Here is a 20,035-nt window from a genome sequence, read left to right as displayed (position 1 = left end):
GTTCCCATGGTTCACAGTTTCCAACATATGGAACATACAGCTAGCAAGACTTCACCTTCACAGACTCGGGTATGAAATATGATCTGTTTTTAATATCTCCACCTCATCAGTAACACTGCAGGAATGTCATGGCATTTTCATGATTGGCTATAAACACTTTATATTGGACCTTGCCAAAACAATGCAGTGAAGATGTCTGATGGTGGCAAAGGTCAGCTGAATTATAGCACAATATGAATTTGATTGGACAGATGTGTGTTGGGTGGTTTAGAGTTTAGAATAGAAGTAGAAGGAATAGCTGGAGTAGCTGGGGTAGTTGGAATAGGTGTAGTAGAAGGAGGTAGTTAGTAGTAGTGATAGTAGTAATATTTACTGTTATGGCATTATTTCAGTACAGTATAAGTATCTTCAAAGAGCCAGTTCATTTTTAAGTTTAACACCCATGTAACGTTTTCACACCCATAAGGTATAGACAGATCATACACTATTTTAACATGTTTCATATGAATCCTAAAAGATTTGTATATGACAGTGAAAACAGTTACAAGATCTTAGGTAAATATGTGCAGCATGAAACATATAAAACTTTGTAACCTGCAAGAGCTGAATATGACACTGATCCCACAAACAATCTCCTCACAAGTGTTGGACAAAGGTCATTTAATTCATAGAAAAACAAGTGAAATGATGATTGTTTCCTTAAACTTGATTGCTGTGTTATGTGTGTGTGTGTATGAGAGTGAGAAAGAAAATGATCACAGTGTGTGTGTGTGTGTGTGTGTGTGTGTGTGTTGAGCAGTATGGGGGTTAACACAGTAATACAAATATTGCATTACAACCTTAAAAACCATCTTCCACTGATATCACAGTGAACATACATCAGGCTGTAAAAATATTTTTACTCTGCAAAATCCTAATTATTACAAAGTTCTATATTGACTTGTAATATTCCAAAAAGCAGCTATACACTTATGTTTTTTTCACAGGCCTCAACTGACAAGATGTCATATCACTTACAAATACCAAGGTACTTGTATTTGTATAAATATATATATATATAATATATATATATATATTATATAATAAATACCAAGGTACTTGTATTTGTCCTCAATATCTGCTGTTGTTCCCTCTGAAATCAGTAGTTAGTTTGCTCAATAGTTGAGTCACTGCACTTCCACATGGGAGACCTGTGTTCAAATCCCCCTTCAAACTCTGATTGTTTTTTCTGTAACATTAATTCATTAATAATTAAAGAATACAAACATTACATGGAACATACATAGAAAATGTAGTTTATCATGCACATTACCTGTAAATGTTATGCAAAATGTTCACTTTATCTTTACTAGTTTTTCATAATATAGTTGTATGAGAAAAATGTAAAAGGGGGAAACTTTCAGGAGGAAACCACACATGACACATATTAACCTTATATAAAGATTTACTACAAAGACACTGGTAAATTCTTATATATTTTTTTCTATTTTTTTTCCATATGGGCAGCTTTGCTATATAAAAGCATCCCTTCATTCATATTATTTAACTTTAGTTATTAGTTGTGTGCATCTCTAAATATTTCACTGGCTGCTCTTTGCTGGTGTTGTTTTTTCCTTGCAGAGTAAATAAGAGTACAAAGCGGGACAGCTGTTTGATAAATTATGCACAAGGCAATGTTGCACATTAAGTCCCCGCTCATATTCACAGAGATTTCTTTGGAACAGCCAAGACACCTTCCACTCCTCCAGGGCTGAATCCTGTGTCATCTTCTCACCTTCTCCTCACATCCCACTCACCGCCATTGGCTCATCTGGCATCTCTATTACTACAGGGCTCCTCATATCCTCTGTAGATGGGAGCGCTGATAGACCAAGAGCAGAGACTGTGGCCAACATAAGCACACTGTCTGACCTCTCTGTCCAACTGTGCCAAATCGTCAGACACTCACTGTGGAAATAACATAAGCTTGGTGTTTTTCTGATTTAAATGCTTATCAATTTTTAAACGGATAACATTCTCTGATAGCTACCATCTTCTCTTTCCACCCTGCATGTAGTCCACTCCTTTCGTCCATATGTAACAGACCATAGAGCATGTGTAGACCTGGTTTAGTCCTGGGTTTAGACCTGGGTTTAGTCCTGGTTTAGACCTGGTTTTAGTCCTGGTTTAGTTTCCAGCAATGAGTGGAATTACCGAAAAAAAAAAAAAAAATGAAATAAAAATAATGTGAAAACAGGAAAATACCGCTGTGTAATCCATTTATTTCAACAAAGTAACTGTAATCCAATTACCACTCACTGAGTTCTTCTCTTCCACTTTGTGATATCATGTACAAGTAATACAGGAAGTGCTCCACTGTGTTTTAAAACCAAAATACACCTTCACTAGAATCATTTTGATGATTGCAGCCCTGGAAGTGCCAATCTCTACTGAACTAAAGGTCAAAAGGTGGTGGTTAAGTTTAAAACTACCACTACATGACATCACAAGGTGGAACAGAGCGTTTTGAGCTTGGGAGATGTAGACAGACTAATTATAAAGGGTTACTCAAACATGTGTGAATGAAATAAAACACAACTCCAGGTTTTTTTTTTTTTTGTTTTGTTTTTTTGATGAGGTAACAACATTTGAACATGTCTTAAAGCTCACAGAGTCAGTTTTGCATAATATAGGACCTTTAATCCACTTGCCAAACAAACAGAATGCACTCAAGATTGTTCCAAATTGTGTGATCTTTAGTGGTGGCTAAGACACCATATTTACACCAGAGTATGTTTTCCAGTTACTTAATTGAATTTTATGCTTTGGTGAAAATGAAGATTCAAGATTGCATTAAATTAAACTAAACACATTGCTAATTTTCTCAGGATATGAACTGACATTAATACTGTCTAAAGAGGATCATGCCCCACTTCTGGATTAACTCTGAAATGATGGTTGGTGATTTTGGTTTCCGTTTCTTTATCATTCCTGATCTTCACCATCTGCAGAGTGCGTTAGGCCCAAGTGTCAGCACCTGGACATCCCACTTCCCCCTGTTATCACTGCCCTACATCAGGATTGGGTTTCTTCACTTACTGCTATGTCGACAACTTATGCGGACACCCATAATACACTGGCTAATAGAGTTCTCTGTGTGGCATTTGTCCCATTAACCTGATGTTGTCATGTCAGATACCAATGCTGATTTTGTTGGTCTAAAACAAAAAATAGAATTGAGTTATACATTTATTTATTTTATTTATTTATTTGTTTGTTTATTTATTTATTTCGGTCACAGGTATATTTTGACATTAATTCACAGACAGTCATATTTAACATACACAGACCGAAAAGGTGCAGGCTGAAACTTAAGCTTATTCTGCCTTTACCCTTTATTCCTTTGTCAGAGCGTCGTTTTAAAACCAGTTCATCTTCAAAAATACAGCAGGAGGAAACAAACTAATCAGAAACAGTACAACAAAGTACTACAGCACAAACTAAGTATCATATTTCATGTATCTGTCCAGAGTTAAACATTTAAACTTCTTTATAAACTGGAAGAGTGTGGTGCACAATTTTAGGTTTTCTGTACATTTGTTCCACAGCATTTTTCTATTTTAATTTTGATGCGTCAGTCTGTTCAAAAAGGCCACACAAAGAATGGGACCATGCCCAAAAATTTCAGTATTGAGTATCAATATCACCCAAACCAATATATTGCCCATATTCAAAATATTCCTGAATATTCTTATCAAAATCCTCTAAAGCACAAAAAAATGGTAGACGACAATAAACAGGAAGGAAAAGGAAGTGGTTAAACATACACACTTGTTTAGAATAGCCAGCTGATCCCACAGCGGCTAGAGCCAATGCCATGACTTAAACTGGGACCTCTGGGACACAACACCGCACAATCCCCATAAATATGAATGACCCATCCAAGCATAGATCAAATATGACTGCTGTGCCCGCCCTAACATAGAACAGGTTAATTGGGAGTTAATGCAGTAACTTTAAGCATAAAAATAGCTGTTCATTCTGCGTTCCCAAGAATTGTCAAAGTAAAATAGTTCAGCAATATTATACATTGGTTTTCCAATCATTTTTAACTAAATTTTAGACAGATCTTTTATCATGCAGACTTATTTATAGGTTTCAGCCTGTTACATGTAACGTTTGAGGACTTCACAATTCAAAATATGTGTACAAGATTTTGCTTAGAATTGCCTATGAGTCCGGTCAAGTGGTAACGGAGGGAAACAGGGGCAGATTTTTGACATTCAAATGTCTCTTATTCAGAAACTAGAGGGACTATTGAAATAAGTAAAGTATCAGAATGTAGGAAAGAGTTACACTCCAACAGGGTCAAGTTAAACCTGTGATATTCTTTCAAGTTGTTGACAAAAAATTTAAAAACTCGTGTTAGTAACGGAGGGAATGAAATATGCAGCACTTTTTGGGCAATAAACACAAACAGTGATAACTCTTGGTTCTCACTTCCATATCCTTAACAAACTGGTTTGAATATTTGCTTCATATAGTTTTCTACCATATGGTACAAGATTAGGTTGAAAAACCTCTTACTTTTTGAGTCATGAGATTTTTTATTAAGAAAGGTCATGGTAACGGAGGGAAAAGTAACGGAGGGAAAATTGTGCAAACAAGGTGCAGGATTTTACATCATTTGTCGCTTTTTTCTTCTGAATACTTTAATATTACTTCAAAATGAAAGGAAACTATTTCTATAAAATATGTCAGTCCTTCCAAGCAAATTTTTATCATTTTAAATACTTTTTTTTTTTTTTTTTTAAATCATGTACCTTCATCAACAGTTCAAAGATGGAATAACACAAGATATGATGAAATACATCAATTTATTGACATGATTTGCAGGTCTTTGAAATTTGGGAAATAATTTTTGTTCCATGTTTCATACATGGTCTGTTTAAAACATATGGAACTTTAGAACCAAAAATGGTACAGAAAAAAGGTCAACAGTTTCATAAACTAGAGTACATATGTATCTGTTCAATACATTTTTATATCAGATGCATTAACTTGAATTTTTGGCCTTGATGTTTACTTCTGCTTGACCAGGCACATATCACTATTATTTCTCTCCAGCGACTAGGTCAGGAATTGGAATACACTAGACAGTTTGCAAGAACCCTGGAAGTTGTAGACCGCACACCAGCCAATCAGTGAAGCGGTCGAGGTGGATGTAAATGAAGCCTGACATCCTGTGTTGTGTGATTCCCAAAATCGAGGATTTAAAGCTGGAACAAAGAGAATGTTTGGTGAATTTTATCAAGGGAAAAGAGGTTATTGCCCTTCTTCCTACGGGATTTGGGAAAAGCTTAATATATTAGCCCCGTTAGTGGCGCATTACATCACGACCAAATAGCAGCGAATGGTAATGGTAATAAAAAAGTACCTGCCTACCATCAAGCGAACGAATCCTGCTGCTGCGAGGTAAATCGGGCTACATCACCATGGCAAGGGTGCTAATTTTTCATTACTATGAAACCCAAGGAAAGTGTATAAAGTTTTAATAAGTGTATTATTTGTACTAGATTGATGCTGAGCTGTCAGTTTGTTTTGTCAATTCTTAGTCAAATCAAACCCGCTTAAACCAACGCAATATTCTCTTTCCCAGCAGCAGCTGAAATCAGGTTTTACACAAGTTCATATCTGAGCTGTGTCCATTTTGACTCACTGAAAAGGATAATATGAGCGTGAAAGAAAGATTAGGCGGGTAAGAACGCTGGCTACAACTCGGCTCTGATCCCTGCCCCAGGCACTACAGGAAGGCTAATGTAAGCGCAGAATTGGTTTGCATGCTGGCTGGATAGAAGCTTTCACAGACTAGCACCCAGACGAGCGAAGAATTTAGTGATTAGGAACAGCACATATGTTAAGCTCCCATGCACCACATTGCCTCTAGCGTTTGATTTTTTTTTTTTCTAGATTTAAGTTGTGTAGGGAATTACAAGAATTTGTGGGAAAATTTTAAGATTTTAATTGACAGTACAGTTAAATAAGTGCAACTAAATAGGAGAATATAATGCAGGATTAACCCTAGTTCTTTTCTTGTGTGCCAGGTCATTTTTCTCCCTGTTTTATTCATACCAACTTTCTATCCACTATACCCTGGACCTGCTAACCTCGCTCTTCATTCACAAAAGTTGACATTTGTTTCTATGGAAATGTATGGAGATACCTCTGGAATATTCAGTAAATGTCATTGTTTCCTCACTGTATGGATCACCTCACAAAGAGACCAATTTCCCTTGTTCTTTGTCTGAAATATTGTCATTCCATGCCCTGTAATTTGTTTTTGGTGGCATTTTGAAATCTAAACCCAGAATTTGCTTGACATTTGACTTGCAAACCTCTGAGCCCTTTTAATAACAGTCCCGGCTGCGGACTGGGGAAGTGCTGATAGATAGGGATCAGTGGACGCATCTGGTTGGAAGAAACACCCCTATCAGTGGCAGACAGAGCTCTCCCCCAGGACCCCAAAATCTATCCAGGTATGTGGCTTATGCTGCCCAGTCAATTAAAGCAATCCTTTTGTGACACCAGTGGGATCAAATCATATAAAGGGTTTAAAATATATCTGAGGGTGGAGCTGAATGTTTTTATTTTCTGTGCCAAAGTTGCACAGAGAAACAGTTATCTTTGGTCGACTGAGTGGTATTGTAGCCAACTGTCCATGCCAGCTTTGGGTGTGCACTAAGCATTGGACGGCATAAGGGAGGCGCCACTTTGTATAAGACGCTCCAGTGGGTCAATGTATCTCCTTTTGTTGCAGTTTTTCCTCGCTCTATGTGTCTGGAGAGAATGCTTATGGTCTATGATTAGCTCTCAAGCAAACAAGGAGTAGAAATAATCTAACCAGAACATGGGAGTGACACATGGTTCAGTTGATGTGTTAAAACTCATAATATCGGTATGAAATTGTGTATTTTTCTCTATAGATGTTAGGGAGCTGCAGTGTGGTAAAAGACCAGGATTCTCTTTCCTTATATTGCTCAGTTTAGATTATTTTTTTCTCTTCTAAAGCAAAATAAAAATGGTTTTAATATCAATTTCCTGACCATTAATAATGCACAGTTTTAATGAGTGCTATGTTACACAAAAAAGGGTGCAACTTCTTCTGAACTCTGCTCCAAACCACACGCTGTTATTGTCTGCTTGTAGGATTGTTTTTTTGTCCTCAAGATGAAACTGAATTTCAATCTTGATTAAAGTTTGATTAATAACAGTAATAGATGTGTTGTGTTCCAATATTTGTTCGGCATTTGAGACAAATTCTCCAGCAAATGCCTCTCTTCATACTGCTCTAATTAAAGTCTAAGAAATGTAACATGTGAGCCATATATTAAATACTTCCTCAATATTAAACAGGCTTTCTGTCAGTACATCTGTGAACGATAGATGTAATGATGTTTGCTAATGAAGCTGTCTTGTGGTGTGAGCGTGCCTGTAATCCCCGTCATGCCCTTCATGAATAGTCAATGAGGCCACTCAGTAACCACAAGGGGGCGGGGGTATGTATATATATGTGTGTACTCTGTCAGTGGCCCGGGTAAGGCTCAGGCAGAAGGCTGAAGAGCAGAGAGAGGCTGGGAGCATGACAGGCAGGCAGGGTCGAGGCTGAGGAGGAGAGAGAGAGAGAGAGAGCACGGGGGGACTAACCAAACGCAGCCGGACGGAGCGCTCCACGATGGGATGCAGCCTGTGTACCCTGCAGAAGCCCGATGAGCACTACAAACTACTCTACGAAATCTGCCAGGTACTCAGAGCAAACCAGCTTTAGTGTACTTTTCTGTTCTGTAGGAGGAGTGGAGGTAGAAGCAGACGTGTGTTGTTTTGGTTTTGTTTAGGAGTTTTTTCCTTGCAATATTTTGGACATTGTAATATTATGGATATGGTAGTGCAGCTGAGTACCTCAAAAAGTTTGTTTTGGTACTTCATTTTAATTTTGCTGGACATTAAAGATGCAATATGTAACTTTTCTGGTGGAGCATCCGTCACCTGCTTGTGTAGAGACCATAGAGATTATTCCATTCCCAGGAATGTGACCTTGCTCACACTAAGAATACAAGTTTTGTTTTGTTTTGTTTTGTTTTTGAGCAATTGTACCACCTGCAATTGAATTCCTGCAGATGGCTGCAGATGCAAGATAAGCTTAATGCCATACTGTGGAACATTCCAGATAAAGCAATAACAGGCAGGTTAGGACCTCACATTAGAAAATGTACTTTTATCATGCAACATTTCTAATGATGATGACCATGAATATTATTATAATATGTGATAGAACCTTTTTTCATTTGATTTTAAAATACAACTTGTTCTGATGAAATATTTTGACTTTTTTGTTTTGTTTTATGAACTTTATAATTGCAGTATTTTATTTTTTGTAATAGCCTTCAACTTTAATTCTTGAGGTTCATACTGTACATATTGCATTAGTAAAATAATCATTTCAGTTACATGGCATACTTGCAGGCCAGTGTGAATATAGGCTGCCTGTGTGCTGGGGGGGGTTTGGGCAGAGTATTTGGCGGCCAGGCTGTCACTGTGAGCGCGGCTGAACTCCGGTCGCGGGGGTCAGGGAGAGGTGGCCACACTGAGCTCAAAGGAGGTGTCCCGAGAGTGGGGGCTCCTGAGGGTGGGGGGTGGGCGTGAGGTGACAGCTCGCTCAATGCTGTGAGAGCTCACCGCTGCCCACCTCCTCATTGTCAACGGAGCGCTGACTGGCTGCTCTCGCGCTCTCACCCCAGCTTGACTTGGACTGAAGTTTATGTTTAACAGAGCACTGCTTAGTTTGCACTTATTTTACATGTTGAAACAGAAAGGCGTTGAAAAGTGGTGGTAAAGAGTCTGTTAACATGCAGGGACAATGTTTCACATGAGAGAACAGGAGTAGTAGCTGTTAAACAATACATAGTCTGTTGGCCAGTACCCAAAAGTTGGTAGCAGCGGTAGTAGTAGTAGTAGTAGTAAAAGCAGCAATAGTAGAAGTAACAGTAGTAGTGATTGTAGTAGAAGCAGTAGTAGCAACAGTAGTAGTAGCTGTGCAGTTGTTTGGGTATTAAGTTGTAGCCTATAAACAGTGTTGGGGAGTAACGGATTACATGTACCAGAGTTAAGTAATCAGAGTACAAATTATGAGTAACTGTATTCAGTTACAGTTACAGTTTCAGTGAGTGGTAATTGGATTACAGTTACTTTGTTGAAATAAGTGGATTACATGGCGGTATTTTCCTGTTTTTACATTTTGGGCTATATGCCTTTTTTTTTTTTTTCTTCGTAATTCCACTCATTGCCGGAAACCAGGACTAAACCAGGACTAAACCAGGACTAAAACCAGGTCTAAAACCAGGTCTAAAACAGGATTTAACAGGATTAAATCATGCTGCGTGGACCGTGTCTCCTCGTCTTCTATCAATAATATTTTTAATTTGGTTCAGTAAAATCTGGGCTTTTTATTTTCTTTTATCAGACAAAACATCTTATGTGAAGATTTCCTCGTCTTTGCTTCTCTACAGCAAATCAAGTAATCCAAAGTATTCAGATTACGTTACTCACTTTAAGTAATTTATTGGATTACGTTACAAACTACATTTTGGGGTATGTAATCTGTAATATGTAGGGGAATACATTTTAAAAGTAACTTTCCCAACACTGCCTATAAATAATACCTAGGGATGAGACAAGATTTTGTACTACAAGATCTCGTAAGAAAAAATTGCCACTCATGAGAAAAATGATCTTGTGAGATTATTTTTCCCTTATGTTCTTAATTGTTCGTAATTGCCAAAAAATTCTTAAGTGGCGATGAGTTGCATTTCTTGAGAAGTTGTATAGTCCTAAAAAATAGTACTATAATGACAGCAAAAATATTAAATCACAAATCATAAATGGTGAGGCCAAAATCATGAACTGAATCACATCATTTATTATGAATAATGTCAAAATCTCGTCTTGTCTCATTCTTGTGAAAACTGGATCCCACCCCATCCCTATAATACCCTTGCTAAAATTATTGATAACATTTGATTATAACTGCAATTTAATCAGACATAATCAAGCATGAAGAATGACTTAATACAAAAGGAACACAGGTTATTAACCCTCTCCAGGCAGGCGTTGCGGATTTACAACAGCTAAATGCCAATTACCTACTTACTCCAAATTCATATTTTATGAGCTTTTTTACTCAGGAGCCTTTTTTTCCATCCATGCTGATAAACGTGGACGATGCAGACTGTAAGAATGGCTACACACAAACGACCTGCCAGAAGTGCAAAGTGCAAAGTACTTTTGTTGTTTACAAAGGATAAAAATTGTTTCTTGGAGAACCACACGAAAAAGTGATGTTGTTCTGCCACTGTAAAGCTGTTACACTGTGCTTTATGTTTTCATTGTTATGAAAAGTGGTTTACACATAAAGTTAGTGTTCATATCATTTTCAGTCTTCAGTGTTAATTTACCACACCGGACCAAACATCCCAGAACACACTGGATCTGAAGGTCTCTCAGAAAAGTCAGGATTGTATATTACTACCCCATATGATCATTTTGCCCAAATATCAGATTTTTTTCCTGTTACTAAAATTGTATTTGAGCCTGAGAGGGTTAAGACTGATTCAAGGTTAGAACTTCATTATTATGGGATCACATTATTCACTGTTGTGTCTTTTTTAGCCCTTATTTGAACTCTGCATGACCTCACTTTTGTCAAAATAGGAACACAAGTGCTTTCTCTGGCAACATTATTAGTACAGTGTTTCTTGTTTAAGCGCTCATATCTCCCCGTGTGTGCTGCGGGTTATGCTTCAGTGTCACTTCTAATTGAGACTTACTCTGAACATGTTCTTGTGGCTGTTTAGATTCAAGTGCTAGCCTGGTCTAATGAGCGAAAACACTGGGTTAGCTATCTATCACTATTGCACAGACTCAGATTTTCCACGCGGGGTGACTGGTGGCTGCTTTAAGTGAACAAAATGATCTGGTGTGCTCATTATCGAGCCCTTAAATGACATCTGCGCATCAGGGCAAGAAGGAGCCAAGCACAGAGGGAGGCTTTGATCAGGACGAGAAAAAATACAACAAAATGATAATGATGTTGTTTGTATGATGCGTGTGTGTACCATAGACTTATGAAGAGGTGGACTAAGGGAGTGTGAAGTCACCCGTAGCGTTTGGCTCCTGTCAAATGAAGCTCATAATCCTAGGTTCACATAAGAAATAGGAATTTAATTACATATTAAAAAAAAGCAAAATAAAAACACCAGGATCATGTAGAGCAGGTTAATATGAACATTTTAAGACCAAAATGATGACGCTCACTGCAGCATTTACAGAGAGAAGGGTGACAATTTTCCAATGTAAAGCCAGTTGGAAAGAGAGTTGATGGAGCCGGAAGCGTCCCCATGAACACTTCCTATGAGTTGTGTTGTGTTGTGATGTTGCACCATGACACGAAACAACTGTCTGGGATAGTGTCAGTATGTTATGTATAGGGATGGGCGTGATTAGTTGATTAATCGATAATTGATCATTAAGAATTTCATCGATTACGTTTATTTTACTCGACAAACCGAATGTAGGTTGCTGTGTGTAGCGTGACCAAACAGGGGTCCGTACATGTAGCTCTTTGCACTCAGAAGGAGCGAGCAGCCTGCAACGTACTGAAGTGCAACAGTGACTTGTACAAGAAATTCCACACTTTCCGTTGTGTTCGGGACAAGTGTGAGTCCATGTGCACAGTGTACAAAGCAGCACATATGTTTCTGTGTCCAGTGGGAAAAGATTTACCAGGTGAGAGTCGCTCAATGTCGATGACAAGTCCCCACCTCCCTCCCCCCGTACGGTGTCCTGGTTTTAACAAACACAAATATGTTCACACTAACCTGTATTCCACTGAGTCATGTCTTTTAATCTGACAGAAATTGAACCACATCAGCGACACAAGAACTGTAGTTTTATCTTCGCTTAGTTTATGCAAATTAGCGATGCGGTTTTAAGTTTTGTTTCTGTGAGAGTTGCGCAAAATTGAATTAAACACATTATAATGTCAAATGGGCTGATGTGGCTCTAAAGCGGTCACGGTTTATATGTCGTAAAGTTGAATTTATTTATGCAGATTAGTAGTGCAGATAGTAATAATAATGATGATCATTTTAATATAAAAACGTTAATGATTAATTGATAATCGATTGTTAATTCTTCCAACGATCGATTAAGAAAATTTCATCGAATGCCCATCCCTAGTTATGTATCTTCTTTGTTATTCATTACTCAAGAAATTGCCATGTAAAAATGTATATATTATATTTTACAGTCTTATTTAACAGCTTTGACCATCCAATGTATGATGTAAACAATAATAATAAATTAAGGTACAGGCTGTTTAATGTTGGTCACAAATTCCTGGCTTTGTTCATCCCCTGGTGGTACTCATAACAGCAGTGACATGGTGTGTGGAGTCGGGGGGGACTTGTTTGTTGTGATGGCAGTGTAGCCTTCAATCATGTAACCTGGCTGTGAGTCTTTGGAAGCCTTGTCATCTGTCGTTATTGCCAGATTGAAAGCATCGCCACTGATAAGACCTGGTATCTATAAAAGCTCATATAAAACTGTCAGCCTGAAGAAGAATTGCTTTGAGATCCGGCCACTGACGTCTCAAAAGCAGCATTGTAGCAAAACTAAAGCTCCCAGCGTAGAGTGCTCATAATCTATTAATGCAAAAAAAATGTGTTTCAATTCATGCTCTTATCAAGGCATGGTTACCACAGTGGTGATATGTGATTTTTATTTCATTAGATTTATTATTTTTTTTTTACAGTAATCTAGATTCTGATTAAATTTATTGCCATTTCACTTCTACAAGTACAGTACAGTAACATGCACTTTTAGCATCTGACCAGTGCAATCAGCATCATCATAATCAGTATTAGGTAAAACAAATGGATATAACACACTGACTGTCATTCCATTTACATGACTAAAGTGCATGATAAAGCGCATATCCGAGTGCGACAGCTATGGGAAAAAAACGGTCCCTCAGTTTACATACAAAGGGCAAACCTGTAGCACTTTTTAAACCAAGAGACCGTTCACATATATTACATGAGTGAATACATAAACTGAAGCCTTAGTGTGTTTTTTCTGTCTTCTATTGACACATCAGTAATCTCTGGTGGAAGTGGGATACAACCATCAAATTTTGACAGTAGGGAAAAAAGCTGACCTACCAGCATTCTTTGGCTAAAACCCAAACAATTCAGGACACTGTGCCAAATAATAAATGCTGTGTCTAGAACTCATATTAACACCTTACAGTGCTGTCCAGACATATGAGTAACTTAACACGCTTAATCATTACATCATGTGCCCCAGAACGAATGCTCCCATGGCCCAGTTAATCATGGTCAGTTTGGGGTCTCTGAGTTCACACAGGTCTGTCTGGCCCATTGATCCAGTTCACTTGAATGAATGTTCCATCAGTGCTCCAAGGTCTTCCTTATTATGTGTAAGTGTCCCTGCATGAGCACTGTGTGTGTGGCATTCTTTATCTTAGTTTGGGTTTGTTTCTCATAAACATCCAAAAGCTTAGCAAAAACTATACAGTGACATATTCTTCAAATACTTCCTAATTTAAGTCCAGAGATCTTTGTGCATTCAAGTGTGGAGGATGTTGAAGTTAAAGCCAGACATGCAACCATCTCAGCATAAATGATTATACATAGGAAATAATGTAAAGCATCAAATCAACTGACCCAGTTGAAAAAAATATAAATAAATACATAAATAATACTACTAATAATAATAATATATAATATATAATTATATATTTATATAATAAAATGTATGTGTAATGTAATTTGAGAAATACATTTAAACTGTTTAAAACCTTTCTGTATTGATGAGGGGTTCATTTTTATAACTTAGTGCTGTGATTTTATCTTTTTCTTAGCTTCTGAGATCTGACAGGATCATGTGTACCTTGGGTATTATCCCACTAAACTACATAATATGCACTCACTGTTTATATGCAGTCTGCATCAACCATATTCCTCTCATGTATTTGATCGTCTGTTTCTGTACTGCTCTGATTTATCATCTTAGTTAAGTGATTTTCCTTTCCCAGGTGATCATTACAGAGGCAGGCCCTGGAGCTCTCTTTGAACTTGACCCCTCAGACTGCACTGGAGCCCTGTGTTCAGTCTTCAAAGCTGGAGGGGCACCATGTGGAGATGTTGCTTTTGTCAGGGACTTAAAGGTAGAGCCCTCGAAACAGTGTCTGTCCGTGGAACAACAGTCGAGGCTGTGGCGTCGTGCTGTGGATCATACAAGAGAGAGACTGCTTAATTAGAGGCACAGCGCTGCTTTCAAATATGGAGTCTGATTCTACAAGTTTGGTTTCTTTCCACATCATATTGTTCATCTTCCAATAACAAAAGATGGTTGAATTCTCTCAACAGTAGGTGACAGTAGATGAAACTCAAATATCGTCATAATGCATTGTTAGATCTCACAAGAAAGTCATGGGCCATCACCATGTATTGAGTTATGATTCTCTTTGCTTAAATTCATTGTTATAATGCAGAGGGAACTACATAGTCCATGAGTTTCAGTGCAGTCTACATTAAGAAATAACTGTTATTAAGCAGTGTTCTTAATTCTTTGGATTATGACAGAACCATTAACTTATCAAAGCAATTTTAAAAGAAAAAAAGAAAAATATCACAGTACTGTACCTTGAGTTGTGGATATTGTTACATCCGTACACAACAGCAGACAGAATTCTACCTACTTTTGCTATGAACAAGCAATTACACAAACATTATATTATATTTTATTATGAGCATGCCTTAGCCTTTACATGGTGAGGGGTAGTAGATTATATCGCTCTAGAATCACTTTCTTGTTTAATTTCTTCACTTTGCTTTATCATGCATAGTTTATATCCTGGACACTGGCTGGTTAAGAAATGGTCACACAACAGTAATCTAAAATGGAGGCTTCACCTAGAGTGGTGGTTGGCAGTTTGCTTGGAATCAAATCCTCAAGTTCCTTGTCCCACTCAGCTTGCAAATCATCAAATTTACTAAAACAAATTTGCACTTAATATTACATACTTGTTTATATTGTAGTTCAAATCATTGTTCTGTTTGTTCCTATATAAACTCTATTATTAGCCCTCAAAAGGTCATGTGACATGTCATTATTTGCAGACCGCTCATGTCCCAAGCTGCAGTCATACAGACCCTATTATCAAAGCACTGCAGGGGAAAAGTAAAGAGGCTCAGTGGGACCAGAGGCTTTTAATGAGGCTTGACAGTGGCAGCCTCAAAACCCAGCCGGAGATCTGCTGTAGTGGGCCATGACGGGCCTATGTGTGGTTTAATGATAACCATGCAGGACCAATGGTAGCACTGGGCCTTGGTCGGTACTTCTGTTAGACGGCGGAGCAGGTGGCTGGCATTGTACTTACTGTCAAGCATATGACAAAGACATAACCAGAATCTGGCAGCAAAGCAGCCAGCAAGAGCTGCCATCTCTGATCAGTTTACACATGGGACATGATGAAAGACACAGAGATGAAACAGCATTTTGAGTGATTTTAATTAAGAACAGGCGTGGAAGTTTGTCATGGATTTGTCTTCATTCTCTATGATACAATGAACATTTTTTATATTTTGTTACAGAGATCATCATGTAGTCTAAACTTCATTTTGAAATGTTAATGTACCAGTTTTCTAATTCCATATTTAATTCAGCTTTAAAAACATATAAACAGATGAGCCTTGTTTACTTTGAATTAAAGTTTTGATGTGATGCCATTGCAATAGCATCTGCTAAGATGTGTGGTGCAGCATGTCTCAAATCCTGTATCTTTAGCTTTTTTCATTTTCATTTTTTACAGTTTCAAAGAAAGTTTTTGCTCAGCTGACAGGAAGTGAACCATTGACTAAAACTGGCCTCTAAGTAGTTCATATAAAGCACTCTTTGTATATGGAACTCTTTGGTCTGTAATCCTTGGCACAACTGTGTTTTGTGGCAAATAAAAGCAGCTATGTTTTGGAGCCCGTGCTCATCTATTTGTCAGATTACTGAAAGGAACAACATGAGGAGGCACACTCTGAGAAGTGACAGGCATTCAGTTTGCTTTCTTGTAGAAATTAAAGGCAGAATGACCCACATTCACAATTGAAAGCAATGCAGAAAATGGTTCTTTGTGCAAACTTTTGTGGATTAGATGAGTATAAGCGTAAGCAAGCAAAAGACACTTGTGGAGTGTTCTCGAACTGTTGTGTTTGCCTCTTGGAGATGGCCAGGCACAGGTTTATTTAACTTATGTAACTTTGTTTTCTAAAAAGAATGCTTACTTGGAATTTAAGGACTCCATTGTGTGAAGGTATTACAGAGAGGCTAAATAGGCCAATCAAAGAAAATGGTTATATAACAAGATTTAACTGAAGTATTCTCTGCGTGCACTGTATGAGTACAATCCAAGGATTTTAGAACATTAGTCCCTGAAGAAAAAAAGCTCTATTTAGTGAAAATAGTTTTATGACCACTTCTGATCTTATCCTCTGCAATAAACTATTTATTGTCTTAAAAACTGAAAAATTGAACTGGTCCAAAGTTATTTCTCACTTACCTTGTGTATTCAGACCATTTTAATTATTCACTACAATGAGTTTATAAGCACTTTTACAACTTTCAGAGGTCAGAGTGGAGTTTTTGCTGTCACAATAAACAACAGTTACCATGCCAACAGTGCACTTCCTGATTATGAGACAATGAATCTATTATATATAATAATATATGCAGTACACAGTGGACAAGAGCTGCTTACAATATATCTGTACTGGCGCAAGATGAATTGAATACATGGAATACATGGAAATGAGGTTCAGGCCCTTTACTGCATGTACCATCCCACAGTAGTAGATTTGTTTAGTCGTTTTGACTGTTGGAATACATAATTGAGGAGTATATTATCTTCCATGTGAATTTAGCACCTGTCTTGAATGAATAATTATTGAATAAAAGGATCTGTCCACAGATAATAAAAAAAGAGATTACTGCCTGACGGCTCTATGAATACATCAGCCCTATATCAACATCCACAGTGATTTGCATAGCAGGATTGAGCAGGCTCTTGGTCCTGGGCCCTGGCACATCTCTTCTCACCCTAATTATCATCTGGAAAGCTAGCTCTTATATCAAGTGCCCACACAAATTCTGCCTTTTTCTGAAGCTGTATTAAAGTATCGTTATATACAGTTTCTCATTCTACTGTGACCCTGGTGGAGGTCAAATTGCGAGTGTTTTAATGAAAGAAAAAAAATAGTGAATAACAATAGCCCAGCTGTGTAAATTCCTCTCCAGACAGCCGTGTGATTTAGACCTAATTAGTATTCCTTTAAGTGGGACCCCAGTGCCCCCTTGTCCTTAAGATGGATGAATTAAAAAGGAGGAGCTGTCTCACTAAAGATTCACCGATGTCTTTTCTATTACTGCTTATACTGTTTGTTTATCAACACAAAATGCTAATATTTGAGCTTATTCTGAGATTTTAGGCTGTCAACATTTCAGTGTTAGGCAGTGATTATGTAACTGTCTTGGCCATTGTATTGCCGACTACTTGTACTTATTTGGATTTAGTAGTATTTAGTAGTAAAGCATTGTGAATGCGATTAGATTTGAGATTAATGTGTAATAATAGGATTCCATTCAAAGTTCACATTTTAAAAGTGTTCAGAAGAATTGACAAAAAGACTGAATGAGGTCTATGAGCTAACGAATGAATACACAGATCATGTATTTCAGAACATGTTTGTACAGATCTAAACAGTTTGTGTGCTGAAAAAGATTGGATATTATGTTGTTTGTGTAAGAAATTATGGTACTGCATTTGTGAGTTGCCATTTGCGTCCATTAAAATTGCAGTTTGATTATGATTCATCTTGCAGCCCTATTTAACAAAACGTACATCTGCCTCAGTGTTCTCTTCAAATCAAAGCAGATCGGGTGGTGCATTATTGAGTGTTGTGTCTTCCAAGTGTTGTGTGTGTTTTTTCCCAGTGTGCAACTAAAGACGCTGTGTGTCAGAGGTGAGCAGCTGAATGAGGCCAGCAGGACCCCCTCCACAGCTGGGAGGGGACTGCACACATTCAGCCCCGGCTCTAAAGGCTTTGTGTGTGGATTCCAGGCAACCAGGTCTTATGCAGCAGCGAGGAACGCACACAGCCTCTTGTCTTGTGCTGCAAGATGGCACACTGTGGGAAACTAGAAAAAAAACAAGGCTGGTGAAATTTGTGATGTCTAGTTTAAAGGTGGGCTATGTAACTTTTCTGTTGAAGGGTCTAAAACAGGCTTGTCTTCATGGAGATGTAATTGTTTGCCTGGAATTTTGCAGAATATGACATCAAAGGCCCTGTGCCTGTTTTTTCTGTGTATTTGGTCACACTGCCTGCACCTAATTATAAAGTGTTTTATTGAGTAATAATCAAGAAGTGCTTCAGGAAGTGAACTTTACCCATGACAGTCTCTGAAATTTGTGAAAAGTGCTTATAAACTCATCAAAGTGAATAATTAGGATGCTTAGAATGCAGTTTGCAGTTTTTCACATTTTAGACAGTATAAATCAGGTACAGAGCTTTTAAAACTCATTTATCTCCATGAACAAAAGCAATTGACCCCACCAGGTCGACTTACAGGTCAGAGCTGTGAAGAGGCGGCTCCACTCACATTAAGAATGCATGTTTCTCAAGGCATTTTTGTGCTGTAAAACATAGTAGTCAAATACATTAAAATAGGCTGTGGAACATTACAGACAAAGCAATACATCTCCATGGAAACAAGCAGGTGGTGGACTTTCACGATGATTTACATAGTGCACCTTTAAATTAAGAGGAGCAGTTGGGTTGAGTAACTGAGTCTTTTTTTTTCTCTCTCTCTCTCTCTGTCAACTGGAGAATAGTTTTAGTTTGAGTAGTTTGTTCTGACTCATTGCAGCACACATTTGATGTTTGACTCAGAAGCTGATGAGGTTTCGACCCGCTCTGGTTGTAGTTTGAGTTCTGACCACCAGAGGCTGCTTTTGAGTCTGGCTGGATTGTTACACGTTGTTGTAGTTGTGCCATGAACTCTTGGTGCCCTTGATTTGAATCATGAACTTAATGTATAGTTCATGTGGGGCTGTTTTATTTATTTCTGGCGTTGTTAATATTGGTTATTCGTCATTTCATCATTCATTCATCAAGTGCTAAGAATTTGTTCAACTGCTAGAGATGGTGCATTTAGAGTGACTTAAAAGAATGAGTTAGCCCAGAGAGAAAAAAAATCTATTTGAACACCACCAAATGTAACTCTACTGAAATATAGCTACTCAAAATTAATATTCTCAGTACATATTTCTGTACATGTATTTAGCCATTGTCCAACACTGCTGGTATCCATACCCTAGCACTTTCTTTATCTGATTAACCTCTCTTCTATGGGAGATACAATATATTTTATAACTGTGCACTCATCTATACTCAGTGTGCTGACACCTTCTATTTAGTCTGAGGACCTCGGCTCTAATCTCTCATCAGTGTGGGGCAACCTTTAAGTGCTTCGAACACACTTAATTAGCTGCTCTTTGTGATACTCCATTGCCTTTTTGCTTAAATGAATCATCTGAGGTTAACTTGTGGCATACAGAGCTGTCTGTGGAGCGGTAGGTCAAATTGATTGAGTGTGCTTAAAATGAGTTTGGCAAATAGGGGCTCATCGATGCACACTCTGCTAACAACCTCTCTTCATTAAAGAAAGACTCCGCCTAATGAAGTGGTTATTCCTCTCATTTGACTCTGACCTTGTAAAACAAACCAAGATTATTAGCTGTATTTCTTCAGCACAATAGGGCAGCGCATTTTATAAGACCATATTTTCCTCATAGTTTGTCTTAATAATTCAATAAATACAACGCGTTTAATCATGCTGAATATAAATCTCTCTGTGCAGGTGAATGGAAAGG

General features: G+C 37.8%; 1 protein-coding gene across 3 annotated transcripts in view; it reads left to right on the top strand.

Moving 5' to 3' along the window:
• pdzrn3b (PDZ domain containing RING finger 3b) overlaps positions 1–20,035 on the top strand; it is a 136,307-nt gene that overhangs the window by 106,749 nt on the left and 9,523 nt on the right. For 2 of the 3 annotated variants that reach the window (XM_055161038.1, XM_020935839.2), the window contains one exon: positions 20,023–20,035. This exon is cut by the window's right edge and continues 241 nt beyond it. In XM_055161038.1, coding sequence (XP_055017013.1) covers positions 20,023–20,035 — 13 coding nt within the window. Of the gene's footprint in view, positions 1–7,711; positions 7,781–20,022 lie in introns of those variants that run through there. The other variant, XM_055161039.1, reaches the window with a different exon arrangement.

The sequence above is a fragment of the Boleophthalmus pectinirostris genome, unplaced genomic scaffold, assembly GCF_026225935.1.
Source record: "Boleophthalmus pectinirostris isolate CB_2022bp ecotype Guang Dong unplaced genomic scaffold, ASM2622593v1 HiC_scaffold_3, whole genome shotgun sequence".
NCBI lineage: Eukaryota > Metazoa > Chordata > Actinopteri > Gobiiformes > Gobiidae > Boleophthalmus > Boleophthalmus pectinirostris.
Note: the sequence above shows the minus strand (reverse complement) of the source record. Positions and strands in the feature narration are given on the sequence as shown.